Here is a 24,172-nt window from a genome sequence, read left to right on the forward strand (position 1 = left end):
TATATATATTACATTATTATTAGTAGATAAATGAACAAAATGTAAGAATATAAAAGGCTTACACCTGTTTTCTTGAGAAGCAGGATAAGAATCTATTCTAATAATTTACAGCAAATCTACCTTCACTCTTCGTCTGTAAAGAGAATATAGCAGTCTTCGTCGATTGGCCAGCCTTGTTTCGCGCGGCACCGACGAACTGGTAAACCGTTGAGGGCACTAGCTTCGTAAATTCCACATCAACTTTTCCTTCGACATACCCGTGCTCCCAGGACTGGCCGTCGTTGGCAGGTCGATACCAAATGTCGAAGCCATCAATAAAATCCTCAGAAGATTTGAATCGTAGCACAACCTTGTCGGTGCTTGTGACGCAACGTAGGCTGTCAAATTCTGGTGTCTGTGGCACTTTAAAGTGTGAAACAAACAAAAATGAATAAATATATTTATGACCAATCAGCGTTGCCGAAAGGAGTCTTGATTAGCGTGTAGGCCTAGCGATGGTTTTATGGAAACCAAGCTTATTTTTGTTTTAGCTTAACGGTTCACCTTAGTGGGCTGATATGTGCATTCATAACATTTATTCAATTCGTTATAGAAAATATACATGTGTACAATATTAAGTTAACTGTTGTTGTCGGTATAAAAAGATGTAAATTACGATTTAAATATCAAAATTAAAAATTAAAAAGCTGTCTCAGGATGATCCCTTAAATAAAAAGTGTATTGATTATATAGGCCTAAATATTGATAAATAAATAATGATAAAGGGGTCATAACTAATTATAGTAGGGTCGAGACTGATGATTTTTTGGACATACCTTTAAGTTCCCTTATTGTCATTGATGAAATCACCTTTTTCTGATGTTGAAGATTTATCTCAAGATTGCTGAAATGATCGGTGACACCAGCTTGCATTGTTGGCCAAGCTTCACGGCAACATTTGACCCTAAAAATCAATAACTTATTAAATATTATAGTTGACGTGTCTTCCAAAGGCAATATCAAACATTCTTTTCATATTATTTTTCACAGAGATAAATGAATACAAAAGGAATAACACTTAGGCCTAGGTCTATATGAAATAAAATTGATAATGTTTTATAAGGTATATATAAGGTGAAATTGCATTTATTAGAAAAAAAATATTTTTACCTATTTTGCATGTACTTGGCAGTCTGTAATGAGGAAAAATATAAATATAAATATGTATATATACATAAATAAGCTGGGTAATTTATAAGCATTTAATACAATTCAATGGCCTTATTGTAAATTATGTCAAGTATAGACCAAATTCATATCATTATAATTTTCTCTGAAGAAAACTGATAGTTTTTAACGCCAGGCATATTTGATTTATTACTGTAATATTTTTATACCAATAGAAATGACGCCGGTTCCTCTTCTTTCAAAGCCTCTGTTACGTATTCTGCAAGTCCCGTAGATGATTCCAATTTATCCTGGCAAGTTCGTATTTGATGATTTAGAACATCTAGTTTTGACGTCATTGATGATGTCACGTGTTCCACCATCGCGTGATGACGTTCGAGAATCAGGGCCTCGAGCTGGGCACATTCGTTTGCGATCTGGCGTTTTAAATCATCAGCATTACTCTAGATATAAACCATTTAAATAAGAAAACAGGTAATATACCAGTATATAATATTTTCCCTAAAAATCAATTGTTACGTCTTGTAATTATGTAAGTATGCTTTTCATAAGAAAGTTACAAAAAAAAGAAGACAAGATTATTAAAGATATAAGAAATCAGACTAAAATATACTTATCATCTATTTAAAAACATTCCTTACCCTACCCCCTCACTTCCAAATCACAATTAAACACGTAAAGCAAACGATAACCTTTAAACACAAAGACTTGTTGGCTTGTTTGAAAAATCCATTTCGTTTCATATAGCTAAACAAAACTCACTTCAACATTTGAACATTTCCTTTTTAAGGCTGATATAAATAATCGTATTTCTTCATTTTTTTTCATCAGACCGTCCACCTCTTCGGAGAGTATATCCTTTGTGCATGAATAAGAAAGATATTTATAATATTAAGATAGAATGAACTTTTAGGCTATTTCCGTACACTTAACAACTCGACTATATCCATAGTGATTGTAGCTGATAGGCTAAACACGATTAATGATACATAATAAGAGTACAATATTGCATTTAAAAATACGTATTTTCACTTGTATAACATTTTAACAATAATCATGATAGGCCTAGCGACATCGCTTATATAGCTATTTTACTTAATGGAATGATTTAATTGATTTTTGTTTTCATTTTTATTAAATAACACAAAATGCTCTCCATCAGAACCAGGCACACCGTTTTCGGCACAACATGCAAGTACATTGCTTCATTTTCTTTTTTTTTTATATAATTTAGTTTTTATTATTAAATAACAAATTGCGGTACACCACGTATAGTTCTGAAAACAACTGTTGTTTTTGTTGCGAGAATATTTTTATATTTTATGTTTACGCTTAAGCAGTACTGTATTAAGCTGAAACTGACTATTCGCCGACATGTGCATTTTACGAGCTATTCTCTTTGCTGTTTCCCTTGCCACGTGTACTCGGTCGGTATAATCGATTCCAAAATCAATTAATTTCATTCAGATAAACTCAGAAACCACGGCCTACTGCGGTAGGTTTATTTGCGTTGTAAAAATGATGAATAAACATAAGTCAATCATTAGAAAAAGAATACATGTGTGGATCTATAGAAATATGTTTTATCGTGGATCTTGTATTTGAACGGGGTAAAACATACTTAAAGATCGTTATCGGCATCATCATTTTTGTAGAAGCATCATCATCCTCTTCATCATCGCCATCATCATCATCATCATCATCATCATCATCATCATCACTATCTTTGTCACTACCATTATCTCATTATAAATAATACTCATTATCAATGCCATCATCATCAGCTAAGCCTATTATTATTACCTACTTTAAAGCTGGTACCACATTAATGCTGTTACCTACTAAACCAATTTTAATATTTATTAAATTTGGTTTTGAATATAATATAATTCAGACTTTTCGTCATTCGTCATTACGTCAAATGAATTTTTAAATAAATACAATGAATAGTAGGCCTAAGTAAAAAGGTCGACTTTGGATATTTTTGTCACATTGTTTCTCTAAGTCAGGTAATTAGCTTTTGAATACAAAATGACATAGACATATATAAGATCTTCGAAATATACCAATGAATATGTATATAATTGATATAGAATATATAGCCTACCTTTTCTCTCCCAAAGGTGGTCTTCAGCTCCGCAACTTGGTGGCCTTTGTGTGCCCCTATACGGTCGCATAAAAAGCATATAGGGACTCTGCAATTCTCACAGTAAATTTTAATTTTCTCATCTTCGTGGTCAGGGCATATAAGAGGCTGTTGCTGAGGGTTGAACTTAGCTTCGACAAGACGGTGCTTAGCTAAAACCCCTCTGAGCGGGTGACACATAAGTAAGCATTCGTCGCAATATGAGACTCGACATTCGATGCAAGACTTTGCGGCTTGCTTTGGTTCTCCGTCGCATCCTTGACAAGGCACGGTTTTCTCTATATCGCCGGTAGAACTTCGCGACTCCTTGTACCGCTCCACGATATTCTCCAGAAGGAAATTTTTCTGCAAACCACGGAGGCGACGGTAATCCAGTTGAACTTCGCTGCGACATGTAGGGCAGTATAGATTCTTTTCCTTTCTTGGCTTGGCTATTGGAGCTACCAAGCGTTCTTCACTATCCTTCCCCTGTGATCGGTTTTGATTTTCGTCCAGTTTTGAATCCTTAAGACAATTTCTGCAAAAACTATGAGCACAGGGTAATAATACAGGATCGTTGTATAAGTCCATGCAGACTGCACATGATAGTTCTCTCTCCATTTCGATATAAACTATTCTTATTCTATTATTTCGAAGTCTGCAATATAAACATCCAAATCAGATGATTCGTCTATGATATTATAATACTGCCACTGAACCATACAACAATGTAAGGTGATTTTTGTTTAAAAATGCCTTTCTTTTAAATGCACGGTACTCAAAGCACTGGCTTCATTAAATAGGTTTATAGTACTGATTATACAGGTGTTTTGATAGTATTGATCGTGCGTTGCATTCATACACACTAGTTTGTAGTCATGGTGGAACGTCTCCGTGAGAACTCCCCATCTGTGGACTTACATTTTTTTTTATTCTGACAAATACTACCACATCATTATATACACTTGCATACGTGTAATATGTAGGTCTATAATCAGTGGCGGCGCCAGCGGGGTGGCAGGGGGGCTTAAGCCCCCCACCGGACAAGTCAAGCCCGCCCGCCGGACAGAGCCCATCGGGCAGTCAGAGCCTAACAACTTATAAAAATAGGCCCACACCAAGCCAACACATGTCTGTCACAGTCTGAGAGTGCCATTTTTGGCCATCCAGAGGTTGATATTCTTTAAAAAAAAAATCTCATTTGGGAGGGGTACCTTCTCTCAACCCTTTCCTCCAGCTCGAGCCTACGAGCTCAAGTCCCCCTGTCGGACAACTTAGCCCCCCAGAAAATATATACTAGAGCCGCCACTGTCTGTAATCTAGAAACATCATGAATTATTACAACGTACCGTATGTCATGCGTAAGTGCAATGAGCGTTTTAGGACTTACATTTTGTCCAACAATTTTCCAAACACTTCCGTGTTATAATTTACAACACAATCCAAAACATGTTATCATTATTGTCCTATAACATGATAACGTGAAATTATCTTAACGAAAAGAAATATTATCGAATAAAACATAAAAGGTACAAGATCTTTTTAACGCAATCAAACATTAACCGTCATGATTCATTAAATTCTACCCCACTTAACTTAAACGTAAATTAATTTAGCTTTCGTTGTTTATTTTAACAAGTTCAACAAGATCCACATAAATTTACACCAATTAATAAGGTACAATAGAAGTAAAGTTGGTTTAACAGGAACAATTAAATCGTTTAAAATTAACCCCATTCCAGATGTAGGTAATCATTCGATATGATAGAATATCCATTAGGTTACACTAAACCTGAACCATTCAACTAGGTAAAATATTAGCTTAGTTTGCACCCAGTAAAATATTTACTAGATTTAATAAACCATTCAACCACCTAATAATATTAACATACCAGTAGTGTGTTATAAAGAGTAAAATTTTAAAATCACTAAAATCTACATAATTTGATATTGCAAAATATTAGCGGATCAATATAATCACAACAAATATATACCATTCAAAAAGTTACAATGTTAGCTTTGATCGATTTACACAATACCGGTACCATTCAAAGAGTTGCACACACTGATCTACTCAAATCTAATAAACAAGTTACAATATTTTCCATTATTTTGAATTCAGTAAAATATTTATTTGATTCACGGGCCCTTAATATAATTATAAAAGCAGTCATTTATACCGTTTTAACGTATAGAATAATTCCATTTTAAACTTAAGTTTAAATAAATCATTAAAGAAGGTCAGACATAAGCTTCCCATTTAATATTCTCCATTCACAGAAACCTACACCACTTAAATAATGTAATATTCTTAAGTTTTTTTAATTCGCGATACATTCATCATAATTTACATAAATCCATATCAATCAACAAACTAAATAATAAGCTTTGATTGTGACTCTGTGAAAAAAAGTGAATCGCAGAAATCTACATCAATTAACAAGGAAAAGTATTAGCTTGTTTAATGAGGTAAACGCATTCAAAATTCACTTAAATCTACTACCTAACATAAAAACTTACCGTCATCTGCAAACTGAACGGTTCACTTCACACTGAATGAGTCAAAACGGGAACCCCCTTTCTCACAAAATCGACTATTTGAATGGTTTCAAAGATGCTCATGGCGCAAAACAGAAGTCGAAAGAGAACAGTTAATAATCTTAACTACGAATATAAAATAACAATAATAACAGTAATCCTGGTGAGGAAGGCTTCATGAGTGCCCTTGCTTGCCCAAAGCAGAATTTATAATTGGCAACTCCTAAGACACACGGAAGGAAGGAACGTCCCACGTTTCCATGTATGGGGTCCCACACCGCATGCCCTTACAGATGTAGCCTAAACTAAACAAATCTATGCCTAATAATACAATATTGAAAAGCTGAAACTGATAATTAAGTGAGTATTTATTGTAAGTTTAAAGGGAACAAAAACATCTTAGGCTCACCCTTAAATAGGATCAGAGAAGTACTTTGTTAATACTAATTAACAATGTGCATAATTAGCTTATTTTAAGCAGATCCACCATACGATGTAATATCAACTTAGATTGTAATAATGCGGTCTACCATGACACTAAACTCTAAACCATACCATATCCATTTAATGATATTTTAATTTCACGATTTACACCACTACCCAGTAAACACAAATAAAAAGCTATTGTAGGATTCGCCAATGTCTGGGGTTTAATACACATTTGCAGCAACGTTTTCGCGCGTTATTTATTTAGAAATCATGTAATAAAGACGATTATTGTTCTAAAAAAACAATGCAAGAATGCAATGTTAATAAAACGTTATTATTACATTAAACTGTTTGCTGGGTATAACTTTAATAGCTTTAAGTAGGCAAAACCTTCATCATGATTAGAAAATCTACAACATTATGAGATATAAACTGAAACATCATTATATTATTATACATATTTAATCCAAAAATTCCCAAAGCCTGGTTTGTTGCCAGTAGGTTGCATTGTTTAAGCTCACTGTTGTTTGTTTACAAGTAATGTATTAGGCCTAGGCCTATATATAACTTGTAATATTTTCTGTTAACTGAATGAATTAACCCCGAAATATTTATATGTATAATATGCAAAGGCAAAATATATTATTTCGTCTTAACGGGGTAAATTAGTAACAATAATCTGCTTAAATTGGCACCCTTCAACGCTATAATTACTTAATACATGATTGACCTACAGTATAATACCCATTGAAGTTTACATTATTCCCGATTGTTCTCGTTTAAATGTTAAGACACCAATAAGTTAAATAATTTTACATCCTTTCTACAGCTATTCAAGAGATAGTTTTATTGTTATTTCGTCTAAACTAAGTAAAATGTTCACCATAATTATGTAAATCTGCGTCATTCAATGGTTGTTTCAACGTGGTAGAATATTCACCAGACCCATTAGAAATCTACCCTTTTCCACAGTATATTCCATAAAGCAAAATATTTAGTAGTCTTCAACTGTGACTGAACCGCAGATACAAGCAGCAGTTATTACCGGGCCGCCGCTGTGCTCTCTGTAGCTATCTGATTACTAAATCTCTTTTCAAATGCCTCACGAACCAGGGGCGGATTTAGTGGGGGGGGGGCGGCCCGGCCCCGGCCCCCCCCCCCCCCTTTTGGGAGGTAAAAAAAGGGAAAAAAGAAAAAAAAAGAGAGAAAAAGAAAAAAATGATAGCCCAGAATGCCTCAAATGTTATGTTCGGGCGTCTAGAACACAACAATTTCGCGGGGGAATGCCCCAGACCCCCTACGACAGTGTTGTCTCAATCGGCCCAACTTTCGGCCCCCGCTTCCGGCCCCCCTTTTGGACATTTCTGGATCCGCCCCTGCGAACCTGTAAAATAATTTACATATATTATATTAATTATTCTTTTTATTGTTCAAAACTAGCTACGAAAATTCCAAAATCGACTAGCTACAAATTTGTATAGGTACCTTTTTACTACAGAAACACTGTGAAGACCAGATAAAGAAGCCTTGCATTGAGGTTAAAGTAACATAGATGTATTCCAGCACTTCAGAATCACAAAAAATGACGACGACACCGAAAATCCATGTCCAACAGCTGGTGTAAGAAGCAGGATACCGCAGCGCAGAGTTCTTACGACAACAATATGTAAGTTTGGAAACATTCTTATTATAGTGGTAATATTTTACTGTCTCATACATTGTAAGAAATTGAGTAATAAATTAAGTTATTATTAATTGTCCATTAAATGATTCATTACTTTATGGTTGATAAAAAACAATTCATTAACTAAAACTTTTATTTGTTGCATAACTATTGGATTAATTTTATGCCTATTTAAATGATTCAATCGGCAGTTTTAAAGATTGAATATATCACTTTGTGTGACCTGATTCGTTTCAGTGTTTCGATTTCGCTTTCAGTTTGGTTCGGCAGTTAAATTTTTGGGAAAGTTTTATAGCAACAACCGCCAAATGTGACAGGATCCATGTTGTAATATATCAATACCAAAAGAGATACCGTACGCTGCCTAATGTGATTATTGTGACGAGTGATGATATTGTGTGTTTAATGAACATAACGTTTACAGTACTGGACTGGAAGGTAGTATTTAACCGGCTCTATCGTAGTGGAGGAATGACATCTCACCATTTCCTTAAGTCCACTTCCTATCACACTTTTCGTATAAATAATATGTTTAGCTTAAAGCAAATTGATGAGAACAACGAACTTTAATCTTCAAGTAGCCGCAATGTTATCTTACAAAGCGTTATAGAAAAAAAGAGAAATAGCCACCTTTTGAAATAAATTCTAATCCGGAGGAAACGGAACTAGGGTGAGGTGTGCGACAAAACATGAAAATGGGAGTAAGAAAAGATGGGATAGACAAAAACAGTTGTTACGAGACGAATGGTAAAACTAGGGAAAGCCATTTAGCTTGTTTTACTGAATGTAGGTGCGGAGCATTGGATTTTAAGAGATGTGGGATGAAGAGGTGGGATTTCATAAAGATGGTCGTGCATAATCTTGTACGGTCATCTTCAATTTGTTGTGGTATTTTGGACACGGCCGGCCACAAGCTGGGGAGTGTTAGCCATGCCTGTTGTTGTAGACCACGTATTGTCACACTTTAAAAATCGGCGTAAATTTTATGACAGAGCATGTAGTGTGATAGCCGGGCACATGGAAATAGGCTATGAAAAATAGGCTATGAAAACATGTGGACACTTTTCAAATCCGGAATTAGAGCCAGAACGTGCTCTTAATTGCTCATTTGATCTGAGAAAAATGTATGTAGAGTAAGCAGTTTTTAATAAACAATGTGACGTAGTATCATACACCATAAACCGTGCTAATCTCAATGAACACAATTTATTAATTTTTATTTTCTCCTGATAACAATAACTTCAATTTTTAGAGCTGCGTAACTTTAATAGGAAAGCTTCAGTAATATACAATTTCCCCACACTGCCTACTGAAGCAGCTCCAAGTCTCGTCTCAAACGAGAGATACATGTCTTTTTTGTGAATACCGCTATTTTTCTACGTCTGCGTTTCTAATTTGTTATTCGATTGCTTCGCACATTATCGACAGAGGGCGTTCCGGGAACATTGCGTCTGGACATCCTTACTGCCACTAAGACATGTTTAAATAAGAGTAGCTATTATAAATTTGTTAGAACTTTATCAAATAATAGTTAGAAAAACGATATTTTAAAAAACTTATCGAATCGTTAGTGTACAAACTTCCCTTATTTCTTTTGATTTCTATATGAACAATTGCTTTTCAGCTTTTGTATCGTTATCGTTATCGTTGAACTATAAACAGCCATTTAGTCGCGTTCAAAATATCGGCTCTGTATGGTGAGCCAATGGGAACATTAAAGACGTCAACTAGTACAATTACATAGTATTTATGACAAATTAGTAGAACGTGTTAAAATTGATGACAGTGGTCGGGATGTAATCAGGAATGTATGGCAATAAATACTCCACCAACACCACCACCACCACCTAAAAACAGAATATGAATTTCTACCCGGAAATAATTGAAATATCCACTTGAAAGGATAGAATTATCTAACCAAGACTGTTTGACAGCAATCACATCCAGATGTTCAGTAAATGTCATAACCTGGAACTCTGTAAGTTTATTCACGATGCTACGTGCATTATATAGGTAACTGTGTGCATTATATAGGTAACTGTAAAGACACTTAAATTGATCGGGAAAAAAAATTACTCGGAACACGACAATAAAGAACACATCAGGCAATTCCAAGAGGATTAATCGTCATTTGTATTAGAATCAGAGTTGGAATTACACACACCTTAACAACGGGAATGATGCCATTTATAACATTTTAGACCTTTCTGATTAGATTTGATGGGCTTTTCACATTATCCACGTTTTTTTTTTTGTTTCTAGTGTTGTTTTGCTCTTATCTTCTTTCAGCACTGATGACCATATTTCTTTATACTTGGTTTGAATAAAAACAATTATAATGCATAGGGCAAGCAAATATCTTCTGTAGCATATCATAGCGGCTGAAGTGGTTAAGAAATAAATTGTACCGACTTCACCGCATTGATATACTGTAGGAATGTGTTTACGAACGCAATTATTGTATATACCAATGAAGTCCATTTAAGGACATTCATAGTGCACAGCAGTATTGTTAACAAAAAATGATGCCGTAACATTCATTAACTGCAAAAAAAAAAAAAAAAAAAAAAAAAAAAGATCATTTTTATGTGATACCAACTTGACAGTCTGGGCGTGAGCAAATGCCGCTGGACTGGACGCCAGATCACTAACGATGGATCAGTTATCTTATACTCTGGTCACACGGACACCCACAAATATGGTGTTGCCCTTATACTTTCAAGAGAAAGCAATGGCCCTAATAGAGTGGGAACCAATCAGTAATAGATTTATGATAGCCTGCTTTAATTCTAATTACTGTAAAATTACAATCTTATATGCTCTAACAAATATAGCTGAAGAGGAAAAGAAAAATGACCGGTTTACAGCTTACAGCTTGCCGTCTTTATTCCCCAACATTACATGATCTTGATTATTGGCAATATGAAAGCAGAAGTGGGAGCTGACAGCTCAACCCACGAAAGAAAAATGCTAACAAATACATAGCTGTGGCAAAATTAACAACAGTATGAACAAAAACTGTGTCATCGGTGGCGCCCTCTCTCCACAGAAGAATAATAAGCTTACTTGAAAATCACCTGATGGAAAATAACTTAAAAAACTGACCACATTTCAATCAATGGGAAGTGGCGTAGATCTCTCCAGGATATTAGAGCTTCGTGGAGCCGATGCTAATAGTGACCGTTTCCTAATTGCAACTACTAGACTCAGGATGGTAATGCCACAGGAAATATACTGGAGGATACTTGACATCAACTAAATTGTAAGTGTACTGAAAATAACGCCGCATTTATACTAAGGCTGAGAAGTCGTTTCAGTGCTCTTATAGATATGACGACCGAGGATAACAATATAAACCAAAACATTAATGAGATGTGGAATAACATCAAGAACCCCTACTGTGAAACAGCTAAACATATACTGGGCTATAGAAAGAATGGTTAAAATTTGAACATAGAAAAAGATTGACGAGTTAACAAAACAAAATAAGAAGCTGCTAACCGCCAAGTCACCTAGGTTATACAAACGTTCACAGACAGCTTAAATAATCAAAGAATGAACAACAACTGAACATAAGCAGGCCTCTCGTTGGGGTCGTGTTAAATCGTCCAGAATAATTAGAAGTAACAAATTCTACAGCAGCTGATACTGACATTGACATTGGCACCAGTCCACTAAATAAAACAATCAACATTGCTATCAAACAATGAAGTGTAAAAAGGCATCTGGCGTTGATTCCATGCTGAAATGCTGTTGGCTGATACCTACTTAACTACCAACCTTCTGACAGACCTCTTTCAATCCATTTGCTTGGAAAATGCCATCCAATAAGACAAAAAGTCTTATTCTCCAGAGGAAAGGCAAACTGCACACTGACAAGGAATTATCTTAATGTCCATTACTAGTAAGATCTTCTGTAGAGTCTTTCTGAACAAAATTGAAAAAACAATTGACATCAGGCCTACGCAGGAAGTAGGGAGGGAAAATGACGCACTGACCAGATATTTACATCATCGAACAGAGCCTGGAGTCGAGTACGCCTTTATATATCAACTTCATAGATGTTAAAAAAGCATTTGATAGTGTTCATCGTGAAACCCTGTGGAAGATCGTCTCATTAGTAAAAATGTTTTACGACTACCTGGAATACCCACAACCAGTGTTTCCCGTTGAATTTGAAGTGAGACAAGGTTGAATCCTGTACGCCATTCTATTTCTTGTCACCATCCATTGGGTCAAACCATATCAGACAAACCCTGAGGCATACATAGGAGTCTATTTTTTCACTTAGAAGCCCTTGCCTTTGCTGATGACCTCGCTGTCCTCTCTACCACATATTTGAACCTACAGGAGAAGACTAATATACTATTGTTTTGCTAAGAAGACAGGTTTAAACATCAGCAAAACCAGAAATAAAGTGGCGCTTATTAATACTAATCGATGTGCAACAGTTACAGTGGACGATGAAACAAGACGACTTTATCCACCTGAGTAGTTTTATCTGTAACCACAAATGAGCGCAAAAAGACATCAAGGCAGAAATGCAAAAAACTCATGGCGCATTTGTTAAACTGCGCTTCATCTGCAAGTCGAAGCAGTACAGCTTGAAATCCAAGCTTCGACTATATAACAACAATAGCAAGATTGTTCTGCTGTACGGTTCTGAATGTTTGTGAGTCAACATGTCTGATATGAGAAAAATGATTCTTTTCACCATAAATGTTTCCGGAAAAAATAGATGCACCTGCTGGCCAAATAAAATACAGAACAGTAAGCTGAATAACATGACAGGATGCGAAAGTGTCATCCACCTGGAAAAAAAGGAAACCAGGAAAGCCTGAAAACACCTGGCGTAGGACTGTGATATTGGAACTGTCAGAAATGAATCTTTCCTGGGACTGTAACATATTGCAAGTGTCAAGAACAGGGACGAATATAATTAAATAATTAAGTAAGTATTTTAAGTTTTTATGACAATGTATTATTTTTAGAATATAATTCATTTGTGCTTGGAAGATTTATTTTCACTTATAATTGAAAATAAAGTGTTGCATTGATGTCAGAAAATAATTCTGATCCCTTTTTATTTTGAAAAGTATGTATTTTCTGTTATTGAACAAAACTGTCCCTCTGCAATGTCAGGAATGTCTTATCCGTAAAGGCACATAACTCATTTTTTCCCACAAAATTGCAGTTATGATTTTGTGGTGAATATTTAGGCATGTAAAATAATCATCTAGCGTTAATATTAATCAAAAATAATTTAAAATTTAACTTTACCAGCACTGCTGCAAGAGTTGCCAAAAATAAATATGGTTCAAATAAATAAATAAATAAATAAAATCTCTTTTAGATGTGGAGAATATTTAAATATGTAAACCTTCCTAATATATGTAAACCTTCAAATATTGTTCCATCCGCGACGCATACAGATTTTATCATTTTGTATTTATTTTTCTATCCCCCACCCCCACCCAATTATTAAGCTTAGGCATACATGTAAAAATTGAACACATGTTGAATCTTATATTCTATATAGTTAGTAAGATATAACTGATTAAATGTCCCGTCCGTAACAAACAAAAAAAACAAAAACAAAAAAACACTGTGGCTATTTCACACGACGAGTCGTGAAAATAGCTCCAAATGCTATTATTACGACGATAGCTAGCGCATGCGCGATAGCGTCCCTTGTCGCGGGGGTGGGGGAAATAAACAAGTTTTGAACTGAGCGAACTGCGAGGCTAAATGTATCCTAGGCGCAGAAAAAGGCCACACAGGCTTAGTAGATGCCAGATGCAGCGAGGTAGCTAGGAGTGAACTATGTCCGCAGCTAGGAATAGCGTACATTGTAGGCCTACATTCATACTTTGTTTAAACAGCTCCTTGGTCTGGGTGGCAGTATAGTGAATTTCGATTTTGTATGAAACACAAAAATTAAACATGAACGATTAATTAATGTGCAGCCTAGGGTCTCTTTAGACCCAAACTATAATATAGGCCTAACGGCTAAGCCTACAAAATTGTTTTCATGTTCAATTTTGTGTCGCCGACGGGGGGGTCATTTACCCCTCTGGACCCCCGCTAGCGCCGCCCCTGTGATAAAGGAAAATGCCCCCAAGCTCCCCTAAATGGTTCCCACGGTACTTTTGAGGTTAAGCTCAAACAAGTTTTGTATTTCCTAGATCTTTTTTATTTCCTTTTTGATACACATTCTGATTAATGTTTAAAATACACCAATAAATACACACATGTCTATTAACATGGTGTTAATTGATGGCCGTTTCGGGCTTTCTGTACTTAATAATCCCGAGAAATTTACTCCGATAAGGTCTATCACCTGTACAAGTTGCTTAGACCAATACTATAAAAATATCAGAAAGAATCGTTATGTTCCCACAAATAAGTTTTCACGGTACTCTTTAGGGTGAAGCACATACATTGCACGTCAGCTTCAGGAATGCAGTTCCACTTTTACAGGGTAGATGCAAAACATAGACGACTGGTTATTTTTAGGTGCAACGCATGTAATTGTAGTGAAGATGACGTGCGGGGTGTCTATAAAACGAAGACCGAAGACCCAAAAACGAAGACCCCTAAGACCTCTTTTATTTTGATGATAATACGCCAGGTTGTCACAAAATCAAAATTAAGAAATTTTTTGGGCGTCTGTTTGTGAAATGTTCAAGGGTCTTCGTTTTATAGACACCCTATATGGGTGTCTACAAAACGAAAAACGAAGACCTCCAATTATTTCTCAATTGTCTTATTGAAAGTATTTTAAAATCATCATAAAACAGTTGCCAAGTACCTATTTCATTATTTTATCGGGATAAAATGAGGAATATCAAGAAATACTTAAGGGTCTTCGTTTATAGACACCCCATATGGATGTCTATAAAACGAAGACCAAAGAGCAGAAAACGAAGACCACAATTTTTTCTCTCAATCGTAATGAAAATAATATTTTTAATTCATGCTATGTATTTATAGTATTTGTCTTTTTAGCACATTATTGCCTGAATCTGAGCCAATTTAATGATCTACTCTTTATTCCAGCTCCAAAGCGGCAACCAATGTTGTACGTCCACGACTGGTGGCAGAGCGCGTCTTGGCGCTGCTACAGTGGCGGTGTCAGAAGGAGGGGGGCAGGGGCTTAAGTCCCCCGGACAGGTCAAGCCCCCCGCCGGACAGAGCTCGTCTGGCAGACCATAAAACTTATAAAAATAGGCCCACACCAAGGCAACACATGTCTGTCGTCTGAGAGTGCCATATTTGGTCATCTAGATGTTGATATTCTTTAAAAAAAATCTTATTTTGGAAGGGAACCCCCTCTCAACCCCTTTCCCCAGCTCGAGCCTACGAGCTCAAATCCCACCTGTAGGACAACTTAGCACCCCCCCCCCCCAGAAAATATATCCTAGAGCCGCCACTGCGCTGCTACCCTCTAAACGAGCCTTGAGGTACGCGTATTTTGGGGGCCTACAAAACCCTTGAATATTTCATTAATAAACTTGTTCTATGTTAAAATAAACTTTAGGAATGCTGTATAGTGACGCATATGTGCAGCATCTGTCATTTGGTAGGCCCTAGTGACACCAACATAGGATGGACGAGATAATTAAGAAGGGTTTTCGTTTTATAGACACCCTATATGGGTGTCTACAAAATGAAGACCGAAGACCCGAAAAACAAAGACCCACATTTTTTTTTCTCTCAATCGTGATGAAATAATGAAATAAGAACTTGGCAACTGTTCTATGACGATTTTGAAATACTGTCAATAAGATAATTGATAAATAATTGGAGGTCTTCGTTTTTCGGTTCTTCGGTCTTCGTTTTGTAGAGACCCATTATATGGTGTCTATAAAACGAAGACCCTTGAAAATTTCACAAACAGACGCCAAAAAAAATCGTAATTTTGATTTTGTGACAACCTGGCGTATTATCAATAAAATAAAAGAGAAAAAAAATAGGGGTCTTCGTTTTTGGGTCTTCGGTCTTCGTTTTATAGACACCCATGACGTGCGTGCGTTTACCTAATTCATACATAATTAATTATTGTCAAAATATTGAATCCCGACATGATGGCGTGTACTTCTATGCTTGTGTATGTATTGAACTTTCTTATTGCATACATTTTACAAAAAAAATTAGATATAAATGCATAGTTGATTGAACAAAATAATTCAATATCGTAACAAAACGTATTGGCCTTTATTTTGAAGAATTCATAAATTGAAAAGTTACTACTCTACATATAAAAAAATAGTGTACTGTACACGTCATCACACTTTACTTCTGGGACTGCAAGAAAAGAGCATTATTTTCAATACAGAACACACTACATACTATTTAATTATTTCTTGTTTAACCTGGTTTAACAACTCCGTTAAAACCAACTGTTACCCTTATGTGACCAGGATAGATACAGTACTGTTACGTACTAAAATGAAAACATATGATTAGAACATTAATTGTAATGGAAACGCAACAAACAAGATAAACAAATTAATAACTATCACTGATCTCAAACCAATTGACTTAAATTTGCGAATGTTTCTGTAAAAGAGAAAAATAACACCAATTAATAAACTGTAATTATTTGTAATCAAATAAAAATAATTGGTAATACAATTTACTATCTGACTTTAATTCGTAATCGAATCTTTGTATATAATGTTTTTGTAAATGTGGATACATTTGGTTCTGAAGTAGGCCTATTCTCTCTTGCACTGTAATATATTGTTGTGTACTGTGATAGTTTGACATATTCCCAAAATCAATATCAATCTCCTAAAACGCATAAAGATAATCGAACGGCAAGACTTGAATCGTTGCACTGGAACAGCAGCTGAAGCACTCGGAAAAAGGTTGATACCTGAAGTACAGGAGAATAATAATGTTAAACTAAAGCAGATCAATCAAAGCATAATATAGATCTGAAGATAAATTCGAAATCACTAAATGTACGCACTCTATATACAACACCTGTCAGAGCTCGAAAGATCCAAAACTCATGGACGTTTTTATTTACTAGAGCGTAAAAGTGCCGTCCCATAAACACTCTTCAGAGCTTTAGACAGCTGCTGTGTGGGACCAGTGATTTTGCCAGGACCTGCCCGACAGAGGGGCTAAAAAGGGGGTGGGGGCTAGTGGAGCGAATCGAGTCTCACTTGGGTGGGGGCCAGAGAGGCCGCATAGGGCCCCAGGTGGGGTCCAGGGCCCCTGGAAGCCACGAATATATGATGAATTATGGCGAATTTTTATTACGTATTTGATAGGCATCGAGGTACTAAATTATGACTTCATGCTTTCTAATGTTGAAATCAGCTTCCAAAACCAAAACATTTTGAATGAAACAAGTATGCAATGTAACCATCTAAAATTAAGTGAAATTCTATATTTTGGAAATTTTGCATGAAATCTGTCAACCACTCTTTCATGGTCGAGGTTGCTTCACCTATCACGATGTATTCCAACCATCAAGAGGCTATCTAAATGATGATCATTGTTATTGTTATTGTTGTTGTTGTTGTGATGAAAAGTTAACACAAACAATATGGTGGCTAAACGAATATTACATGTAAATGTTTTTTTTTATTTGTTCCCCGACAAATTTATCGTCTGCCCCCCCCCCCAGCACCCCTCTGGCACCACCACTGTGTGGGACGATGTAGTCTAGCCATTAACAAGTATCTTTGCATCACGGACATTGAGCATATTTCCATCTATCCCTTCGAAATTATAACTTTGCTGCAATTACTTACCTGTTCCGACTTACTTTTCTCCTTAATTAACATATGATCGTAATGAGAATAATATTTATTATTTCTAAGCTGAAAAACAAAAGAAAAATCCAGGAAAAAAAATCTGTACCGATAGTTCTACTTCCTTTTAGGTATTTTACACTCTAAAGATTGCACTACTGAAATTTAACATGAGGATCGTCGATTGGATTGAAAAGAATTAGTGGTTAAAATTCTTGCCTTCCAATCTTAGGTCCTCATTTCAATTCCTGTCTGGACCAAAACCAACTTCGACGTTAAAACTTCAACTTCAACATTAAAGGTCCTTGTAACATTAATTATACGAAATTTCTCCCACCTACTGTTAAAAATTCTTTCTTTTTTAATCCAATTTCCGAAAGTGAAATAACTGATTACATCAAATGTTTAAAAGATAACAAAAGCCCTGGTTTTGACAACTTTTTAAATAATGTCATTAAGCGAGTTTAAAATTTAATTTCCATTTCTACTTTATTATTTATCGCCCAATATCTTTACTATCACGTTTTTCTAAAGTGTTTGAACGCCTCATTTACAATATACTTTATGATTTCTTTACAAAACACAATGTGTTTTTTAACAAACAATATGGTTTCAGAAAGGGATTTTCCACTGACTTAGCCTTACTTGAGATGTATGAAAGCATAACGTATTCCCTCCAAAATAACAAATTCTCCGTATTTTCCTTGATCTCAGCAAGGCCTTTGATACCATTAAGCATTTTATTCTTTTAAGCAAATTAAGTACTTATGGTATCAGGGGCCTTCCTCTTAAACTTCTTTCTAGTTATTTAAATAATCGACAACAATCTACAACTTTTAACTCTGTCAACTCCAAAATGAATCAAGTGCGGTGTTCCACAAGGCTCTATCCTTGGACCTCTTTTATTCTTGATATACGTTAATGATCTTCACAATTCTTCCAATACTTTAAATTTTATTCTTTTTGCCGACAATACTAACATATTTTATTCACACAGTAATATTAAATCACTTGTCAATATCCTTAATGCTGAACTCGCTCATGTTTCTAACTGGTTTAAGCTTAACAGATTGTCTCTTAACACATCTAAATCAAATTATATAATATTTGGTTCAAAAAACATTAATTTTGGTAATTTGACCATAAACATTGATGATAAAAACATTATGCGTGTTGATGAAACTAAATTTTTAGGCATAACTATTGATTCTAAATTAAGCTGGAAGCCGCATATAAACAGAATTAACAATATTATTTCCCGAAACAACGGCATTATCAATAAACTTAGATTTACATTTCCCTCTAATATTCTGTTAAAACTTTACAATTCCTTAGTCTTGCCATATATTCCTTACTGCAACATTGCTTGGTCTATCTCATTCGATAAGTTTACCAATTCTTCTCCCGGGAATAGCTTTGAAACATCTCACATTGATAACCTTTTTAAACTCCAGAAACGGGCTATGAGAATCTGTGATAATACTCACTTTAGCTCGCACACCAAACCTTTGTTTTACAATTACAATACCCTTAACATTTATGATTTGAACAAATTTCAGTCTGCTTTATTTATGTTTCGTTGATGGTACCATCCCATATATCCTCTTTATTTTTAAAATCGTCCGATTACAATCAATACAATACTCGATCCTCAATAAATTCTATTTCTAAATCCTTAACTATTTCAAATCTTAGACGTTATTCCATCTTTTATACAGGCCCAAAAGTATGGGAGTCACTTACCATGTCTTTGAAAATAAATTATCTATTTCCAGCTTCAAAACGAATTATAAAAAATCTATGGTCTCGGCATACAGCAGATAATCTCTCTACATCGACTGTATAATTTCCTTCTAGTTTGACGTTTTTGTATTCGTAAGCACCAGTAAACAACCAGCAGGCGTAATTTCCCGTTCCTTTCATTCCATTCTTCATATGACTCAACTAATCGAGTTTATCTGCCTTACCTTTGTTTTATTTACTTCTTTTCATATTTTTTTTATTCAAACTTCTCATTTTGTTTCACTTAATTTATTGTACTTATTTATTTACTGTATTTATTGTATTGACTAATAAACTTTTTATAGCCTCAAAATATTAATCGATTTTTCTTTTTTTTTTTTTAGGTGGCTTGAGCTTAAGTGTCTCCGGACCTATACAGGCCTCCATTCATTTATCAATAAAAAAAATTCTTTTTTCTCTTGTGAAATGTAAATAAGTATTGATAATGATGAATAAACAGTAACAGTAACAGTAACGTTTAGGCCTTACAATGAGACTTTCTCTACAGCACCGTTCCGCAACCTATGGGTAGCGACCAAATGTTTGGGTCGCGGAAATATTTTGATGGCTCGCATATCTATTGAGACATTGAAAATTTTACTTAATACGAACGAAGGCAAAGTAAATCAAAATTATAGTAATGAAACGTCTGTGAACTTTTGTAATGCAAGCATTTTCAGTAGTTTAATTTTCAATAATATACTATCAAAACATCAATTGTACTTGACAACATGAACGTTTTAGTTGTTATTTATTTCAATGTGTTTGGTTTTCAGTTAAAAAATTATTTTCCCGTCAATTGAATGTACACTGGTCTTACATTTTACAATGAAATTCAGGTAATACATTTGGCCTTCGGGTCAGATGGGTCGCGTCTGAGTGCTTACCAATTTATTTGGGCTGTGGGATAAAAGGTTTGCGGAACAGGGGTCTATAGTATGAGAGCATTTTGTGTTAAGTATGTCTTGTGATGGAATTTCGTTTACAAAAGTGATTAAGTTTGGTATGTTTGTGGCCTTTGTGCCTAAATTTTTAACACACAAAAAAATTAAAATAAAATCGGCTGGACCTATAATTCCCACGGATAAACAAGGTCATAATTTTTAAAGTAGAACTATCTTTTATACTTGATACATAATTAAGTTATAAATTTGAATTGTAGAAAAACGATTGTTAGTTTAACTGACCATCTTAATAAACATAGTGTAACATGAATAATGGCATGGATTAGAGTTGGGACAATTTCACGGAAACAGTCCTACTCAGATTTTTAATGTTTAATAAGTAATAGAACACGTAACTTCATGAGGGTTCTTCAATACACGTAGACCTAATTAGCCTGCAACGACACATCCATTGAACAAATACAAATTAGTTTGTTAGTTTAGAACCGGACTGAGAAAACACTGGGACATATAATGTTAATGTTTAATCACCTGGTGGATTACTGTTATTGTATTTGAAATGTAGACACATGTTTGGTGAATGCATTTGCTTCTCCAACCAACTGGAATAACATCCCATTACACATCAAACATGCAACTTCCATCATGACATTTAAATCTCTTCTCAAAAGCCATTTATTTAACTGACTTATGTTATGGTTTATAGAATGCCCTGAAACTGCTAAATACCGGGATGGTGTCCGGCGGGGGATAGTTTAACTAATTGTAGTTAAGAGCAATATACTGTATTTAAGAGTAGTTAAGCTTAGCTTAAGGTAGTTAGGGACGTCCTGGGTACGACTTTAAACTCCATCCGGTCGAAGCGTCGGCGACTAAACTGACAACCCTCTCAAACATGTCTTAGTGGCTGCTGGGGGAGGGTGTTTATGGTCACCCAGCAGCAAGAAAAACCAATAGCTGAACAAAGGGCGGACCATTAATTAGTTTAAGGAATAGGAGTAGTTTAGTCTCATTGTTATTGTTTTATGATTATTTTTATTTTATTTTATTGTTAGGGGCAATGTGCAATATGCGCTATATAACACTATTATTATTATTAACTACGGTACTTTTAGAATAATGCCTCTCACAACGAGTAACAGATGTGTGTGTGTGTATGAGAGAGACAACATTGAGAACATTAGAAAATAATGACCTTGGGATTAAAGGCAAGCATTAACCACTGAGTCGAAAATGCTCGATATAAATCAAGATAGCTGTTAACACTGGTAAATTATATAAATCATCAAAGAAAAGTAAATACAGTGTTTGAATAAATGACATAATAGTACATTAACATTCGGTGAGAACTATGCTCGATGTAGTATTATGTTCTTTATTCGACGCTGTTTTTACCTTTCTTTGATGATTTATGCGTATATATGTGTATATACCGTAAGGGTATGATCGCCTTTTAGTTTCTTATTCCTCCACGACTTGATCAACGCTCGGTAGAGGTCGATAGATACAATATGGAATTATATGAAACATTGATAATAGATTTGTTTTGATATTCAAGGTGGTAAATAATCATTCATCATAATGCTGGTTATTAAGGAAATATGAAATCTAATTAGATATAATTATTAGTATTATAGCGATTTTGAAATATTATGCAACGCAAAACAATATATCTTTATCACCAAAAATTGTTATTTTTTTTTTGCGTTGCACCTATCAGTTAATTTTTTGAACTGGAAATTAAGTAATTGTAATAAATTACCATTCCTTTCCTTATTCTAACATATTTAATACATAGAACATTCTAGAATAACATTTAATAGATCAAAGAAACAGTGTAAACCACATTGGTAATTTTAGGAACACACGACACCATGTAGAATCCAAGAGTAATATATGGAAGCTTCTAGAATCTTTGGTACTATAGAGGCAAATAAGCCTAATTGGTTAATTATAATGTAAGGTGACCAATGAGGAACTTAGGCAATATAGAATGATCTTGAATGCTCTGGAATAGTGCAGCTAGAGTATATAATCTGACAGTTTTATCTTTCTGGAGCTCTTTTTGAAACACATGTTAATGTGAATGTTGTTATGTTATTTTGAGACCGGATTCTTGTTGGAATTTATACAGAATAAAAGTTTATTTGAGAGTTGCTTTACAACATCGTGAGCTGTGTTTATATTTTATATGTCAAAGAAGGATTCCTAATCATTTCTATACCGCTCGGAATTACGTCAAGTAGGAATTCATGACAGTAATTCATCAAGACTTAGCAAATTAATGGATGAAGGTTTAAATTAATTTGACTTATCGGCAAAAGGTCTAAAATCAAAATCTGCAAATATCAATTATTGTACAGTAAATCAAAAATAAAATTACACCTAACACTCTAGTGACCTGAACATCTTTGTTTCATCTAGGAAAAGCCACAAGGACGAATACCAAATTTGGGGGTTGTTTGGAGGAAGGAGGTACCGTACAGTAAAACAATGAGATTGGACGGAGTCACAATCAGTTTTTTGAAACCAGTGTACATTCAAATAACGCTGTGCAACCCTATTTTCGTTGCGTGCCTGTTGTGCGTGCGTTCGTTTAAATCTACATCAAGCGAAGCAATTTCTCATTATTGTGTGTCCGTTGAACCGTGGAGATCTCTAGGTCCCCGGTTCAATTCCATCGTTGCCTCTCCTTGTGTTTCAGCTAGAAGTTACAATAGCGCACCGTCTTTCGGATGAGACGTTGCTGTTGGTCCTGTGTGCATTTATGGCCCATGCGTTAAAGAACGCAGTACACTCTTTGGAAAAGAGTACGGGATTGTCTCCCGGTGTACTGCCCAATCACCACCAAAAGGACCCCACTGGACTTCTTCGAGACATTCGTGGGCTATTCTTGGTGTTTACACCGAATAAATCCAATCAAATCTACCTTTATCTGTTTTAGCATATATGTTTCCATGTGTACTTAAGGCTCAGTCGGATTCTCTCCTGTAAGTAAGACTACTTTACGACTCAACATTTTTGACTGAGTTCCTCTACTTATTCATGACAAGTATACATATTTCTCCTGACGCAAATCCAGTTATTGTCTATTATTCCATATACTCACTGCTTTATTTCTTTTCGCCTGCTGGGTTTTACTTTGGGCATTTGTATGTTAATTTATGCAACATTCCTTTTTATGCCTGATAATGTTGAGGAGTAAAGTGGTCAGTTCTACTGTAATCGTTTGAAAACAAGTCTAGAAATAAAAGTGAACAATAGCAAAATGAGGTAAATATCATTTTCCCATTGGTTGTTTTTCATGTTCAGCAATCTTTCGAATATATCCCTTCTGTACATATTGGTCAATTGTTGAAGAGTATGATGCTGCTATGTCCGGATCTCTTAACAAACGTTTCTCAGTACACTCCAGTCTACGAACTGCCATGTCATAATTTTCTGTAATTGTTTCATGTGCTATTGTTTGAATTTGACAACCATTTCTAGCACAATTTGTGTCACAAATACACGCACGACAATAACAGCTATCAACACTGCTTACTTGGACTCGAATTCAACCCTGGCCATCAGGTGCAAGCTCGGTAGTCTAGAGGTATGATGCCAGGCTAGTGATCTGGAGATCGTGGGTTCGAGTCCCACCAGAGAACAACTTGCGATTTTTTCGTAATTGTTTTCAAATGTATTGAGTATTCGGTACATTTCCACGTCAGGTAGGGCAAAAAATACACCTATACATGTTTCTCCTGACGCAAATCCAGTTATTGTCTAC

General features: G+C 35.2%; 1 protein-coding gene across 3 annotated transcripts in view; it reads right to left on the reverse strand.

Moving 5' to 3' along the window:
* The window catches only part of LOC117111636 (E3 ubiquitin-protein ligase Midline-1-like), an 11,894-nt gene extending 4,552 nt beyond the window's left edge, over positions 1 to 7,342 (reverse strand). The window contains exons 1-7 of one of the 3 annotated variants that reach the window (XM_033254607.1): positions 7,143 to 7,342; positions 3,275 to 3,950; positions 1,930 to 2,025; positions 1,377 to 1,610; positions 1,150 to 1,172; positions 816 to 943; positions 121 to 402 (exon numbers count right to left, since the gene is read on the reverse strand). In XM_033254607.1, coding sequence (XP_033110498.1) covers positions 121 to 402; positions 816 to 943; positions 1,150 to 1,172; positions 1,377 to 1,610; positions 1,930 to 2,025; positions 3,275 to 3,913 — 1,402 coding nt within the window. In that variant the 5' untranslated portion in view covers positions 3,914 to 3,950; positions 7,143 to 7,342. Of the gene's footprint in view, positions 1 to 120; positions 403 to 815; positions 944 to 1,149; positions 1,173 to 1,376; positions 1,611 to 1,929; positions 2,026 to 3,274; positions 4,087 to 7,142 lie in introns of those variants that run through there. The other 2 variants (XM_033254615.1, XM_033254597.1) reach the window with 2 other exon arrangements.
* Positions 7,343 to 24,172: the final 16,830 nt, after the last annotated feature.

This window comes from Anneissia japonica, unplaced genomic scaffold (genome assembly GCF_011630105.1).
Source record: "Anneissia japonica isolate Jap-2015-1 unplaced genomic scaffold, ASM1163010v1 scaffold351_len699533_cov169, whole genome shotgun sequence".
In the NCBI taxonomy this organism is placed as follows: Eukaryota; Metazoa; Echinodermata; class Crinoidea; order Comatulida; family Comatulidae; genus Anneissia; species Anneissia japonica.